The sequence below is a fragment of the Vicia villosa genome, linkage group LG6, assembly GCF_029867415.1.
Source record: "Vicia villosa cultivar HV-30 ecotype Madison, WI linkage group LG6, Vvil1.0, whole genome shotgun sequence".
NCBI lineage: Eukaryota > Viridiplantae > Streptophyta > Magnoliopsida > Fabales > Fabaceae > Vicia > Vicia villosa.
The window spans coordinates 96,886,235-96,890,580 of NC_081185.1; the positions used below are offsets into that span (position 1 = coordinate 96,886,235).

At 37.0% G+C, this 4,346-nt stretch overlaps 1 protein-coding gene across 1 annotated transcript; it reads left to right on the plus strand.

Moving 5' to 3' along the window:
• Positions 1-3,474: 3,474 nt before the first annotated feature.
• Positions 3,475-4,062, plus strand: LOC131614181 (uncharacterized). The gene is made up of 2 exons (XM_058885805.1): positions 3,475-3,490; positions 3,731-4,062. The coding sequence occupies exons 1-2, from the start codon at positions 3,475-3,477 to the stop codon at positions 4,060-4,062; spliced, it is 348 nt and encodes a 115-aa protein (XP_058741788.1).
• Positions 4,063-4,346: the final 284 nt, after the last annotated feature.

Sequence of the window (4,346 nt, forward strand, 5' to 3'; positions counted from 1 at the left end):
TCAAAATCACCATGTCCCTCCAATAAAAGATCATAGTCCCTTCGAGTTGCCTACGATAAATATGATTTCGTCCCTCGATTAAATGGTGATAGTTCCTTCGATTGCTAAGGTATCCTTACTGTTGCCTAAATGACTATTATATCCTTCCCCGAGACTACCTGCCCTCTTTATGGTAGGGACAGTCTTGTGGCGAACGATTATTTTCGACGACCCTTCGATGACCCGCACATCCAACTGAAAGACTTCCTGCATTCTCATGGTATGGATAGACCCTTTCACCCGAAATACTTAAAGAACAAGAAAGACAAACTTAGGGTAGGTAGTTCTCAATTGCTTGCTCACATTCAAATCAAACTTTCAAACGCTTTTCACGCCTTCTTTTCAAAACGATATCCAAAAGGCTACGCTTATTTACAAGCTAAAGTCCTTATTCAAATCTTTCCAATTCACACACGACACTCTTTCAAACAATTCAAACAAACAAGTGAGCTAAGAAATTAAGAGCCCATGGATAACCATGGATACAAAGGGTGCTTACACCTTCCCTTTGTATAACCTACCCCCGAACTCAAAATCTTTCAAAGGTCTTTCCTGTTCTTTTTGCTTTTCCAATTGGATAAAATAAAAGTCGGTGACGACTCTTGCTATCCGCAACATTTCAAAAAAGTCAGTTCTCCCACCGTATTACAGAAGAGTTTTAATTGATAGAGACCCCATCTCTAAGAAATTAAAGTTAATTAAGCATGTTGACATCCCTATGAATAAATCTAGTGACATCCAGAGTTGGTCTGCCTTTAACCCGTCTGACAAAACCAATGCTACACCAATCACAATTACTCAAAGGAATGGCTCGAACTCTGGTAAACCAGATTCCTTACATTGTGTCGAGATGGACTTGGCTGAGTTATTGAAAGAGAAAGCTGTTGTAAGCTTGAGGGGAACACCAGCATAAGCCTACTTTGCCAATAACTCACCCAAAATAGTGGTACTGCATTAACCCGACAATAATGCATAAATCATACCAAAGCCCAACTCGGGGTTTGACATTGTGAATGCATTCGCGGAGAGCTCGAGGACTAATGATGATAACAACAATTTCCCCTCCTCATTTCAAATATTGTTGAAGGATGGAATAAGGAGTAAAAACTCGGTCCAAATTGATCTATTGAAGCAACATCATGCCGACATGAACATCATAAAAAACAAGGAATCAATGTAAAATTTTGGTGGTATTAAAAGTATCTCAAAGCATGCTGAAGGCAAAGGCGTAACTTTTTACGCTCGTCCTGCCATAACTCCGAGGTTAAGCAAAAATTCAAAAGCTCGCAAGAGCCAAACAGTCAAAGCCAAGAACTACTTGATGGGAAGAATGTGACTTAAATCCAATATAAAGACTGAAACTACAACAATCAAAGATATTACTACTCGTTACAATTACAACAAAATTCCTGTCAACAAAGTCCATAAAGAATCAAGCTCGACAAAAAATTCCGGTAGAAAATATTGCAGGAGGAAGAAAAGAAGTACACTGATGAAGGCAATATCCCCAAAAAATTATGAAGAAGAGATCTCAAACTGAAGAAAACACCACTTATGAGGTGAAGATTAAGTTGGCAAAAAGTATAAAGGAGGATACTGGGTAGTAAATGTTGTTGGGGATAAAACAAGCAACTTATTTCCAATTCTAATTTCACTATTGTAATGGTGGGGGATGATTATCAAGCCTACCAAAAGCCATGAATGTTATAAGCTAGAACTACCAGGGCTTAGGTAATTTGTGTGCAGTTCTGAATTTAAAATACCTCATCCGGAGCTATAAACCAGATGTTATTTTTATGTATGAGACAATAAGTAATGCTAATAAAATTGAGGAGTTGCGGTATCTCTTGCATTTTTATTGTTGTTTTACGGTTGATAGAGAAGGCCGGGGAGGTGGTATGGCAGAATTCTACCCATTGTGAAATTCAAAATTATTTTTGTAACCACATCGATATTATAGTGCATGACATCAGACGTGGAAATTGGAGAGTGACAGGTTTCTATGGACATCCCGAAATTTCTAACAGGAGATCTTCATGGAACCTTATCTGTAATCTCTTGGAAAGTTATAAGTTACCATGGTGCATTTTGGGAGATTTTAAGGACATCCTTTCTACTGATTAAAAATAATGAGAGTGGAAAGACCCAATTGGTTAATAAATGTTTTCAAGGAAGTTATTCAAGATGCTGGTTAGGCGGACATTCACATGGAAGGGCATTCATTAACTTTGTTCAAGAGCCTTGGTACTGATAGTGCAGTACAAGTGAAGCTTGATGGAGTTGTGGCTAATAGTGCTTGGATTGCTTCATTCCAGGATGCAAAGGCGCATTGTCTTACTTTGGTGTGATAATGTTGTGACTCAACATATGACTCTGGTGGGTTTCTATTTTGAGAATGCATAGTTAATTGAGCTAAGCTTTGATGATTTTGTTTGTGATTAATATATCACCCTTGAAAACTCTCCTATAGTGGACAAACTTGAGCATTGCAGAGAAAACATGTTGAAGTAGTGAAAAGCCAACTGCCATAAGGTCAGAAATGAAATTGAGAAAATTCACAGGAAGATAGAATAAGCTAGAACTAATGTTGGAAATGGTAATATTAATTATTTTACGGCCCTTAAAAGACGAATGAATTCCTTCTTGGTTAAAGAAGCTGTGTATTGGAAACAGAGGAAAAAAGCTCATTGGTATAAGGACGGTGATCTTAATACTCGGTTCTTCCATATTGCTGCTACTTCCAGGAAGAAAGTTAATACTATCAATTCTCTTACAAATAGTATCAGGGAAGTTAACTCTTCGACAGAAGAGATGTGCAGAATAACTCATGAATATTTTTGTGATCTTTTTCAGATGAAGCCTAGTTCTTTGATAGAGTATTACATGCTCTAAGTAGTTCCATGTCTGATGATGATAATCTTATGTTGATAGCTCTTTTTATTCTCGTAGAATTTAGAGAAGCTATCTATTCTATGCAAGCTAACAAAAATCTCGAGCCCGGTGGTTATAATCTTGGATTTTACCAACACTTTGGGATATTTGTGGCAAAGAGATTTTTAATCCTAGTGTTTTATGGTTAAAAAGTGGTGTCTTTCCTCCGAGCCTTAATATGACTAATATTACTCATTCCTAAAGGTGAAGTGAAAATTTATTTAAAATATTGGAGACCAATCGCTTTATGTAATGTGTTGTATAATGTGATTACCAAGGTACTCGCAAACCACCTGAAGAGAGTCTTACACAAGTGTGTTTCAGATTACCAATCGACTTTCGTTCCTGGGAGATCCATTCTTGATAACTCTGGTGGCAATCGAGGTGGTTCATTATCTGAAGTCTAAAACCAAGGGTAAGGTTGGTGACATAGCTATGAAACTTGATATCATCAAAGCTTATGACAAGATCAACTAGAGTTACTTGAGGGAGGTTTTTATCACCATGGGTTCAGTTAAAGGTGGGTAGGGTGGATTATGCTTTGTGTGGAAATAGTTGACTACTTTGTGAGCTTGAATAATAATATGGTTGGGCCGATTGTTCCTGGCAAGGAATTGAGGCAAAGGGATCCCATATCCCCATACTTCTTTATTATATGAAGGTCTTACAACACTGATTAAACATGCACAAGCCATTGGTGATACTCACAATATAAAAATATGTAATAATGCTCCGATCATATTCCATTTACTCTTTGCAGATGATTGTTTTATTTTCTTCAAACTTGTCCCGAATGAAGCTATCGAGATGAAGAATATTCTAGCCACTTATGAAGAGGCTTCTAGACAATCTATCAACTTGCAAAAATCTGAGTACTTTTACAGCAGGAACTTTGCTCTAGATATTAAAGATATATTGGCTGAAATTTTAGGGGTTCAACAAATGTTAGGGGCGGGTAAGTATCTTGGTGTCCCATCTATGATTGGTAGAAATAGGAAAGCAACCTTTAAGTATATTAAAGACAGAGTTTGGCAAAAAAAATCAATTCTTACAGTAGTAGAAGTCTTTCTCATGCATGTAGAGAAACTCTAATCAAATCCATTATGAAAACTATACCGTCATATAATATAAGTATCTTCTTATTACCTTCCTCTTTAAGTGATTAGATTGAGAGAATGATGAATTCCTTTTGGTGGGGTCATAACCGTGATCGGGCTAAAGGGTTGAATTGGATTTCTTAGGATAGGTTGTATATACCTAAGAAGGACTGTGGAATGGGTTTCAGAAATCTCAGTGCTTTTAACTATACAATGCTAGGTAAACAAGCTTGGAGCCTCATGATAAATCATGATAATCTAGTTACCATATTGTTCAAA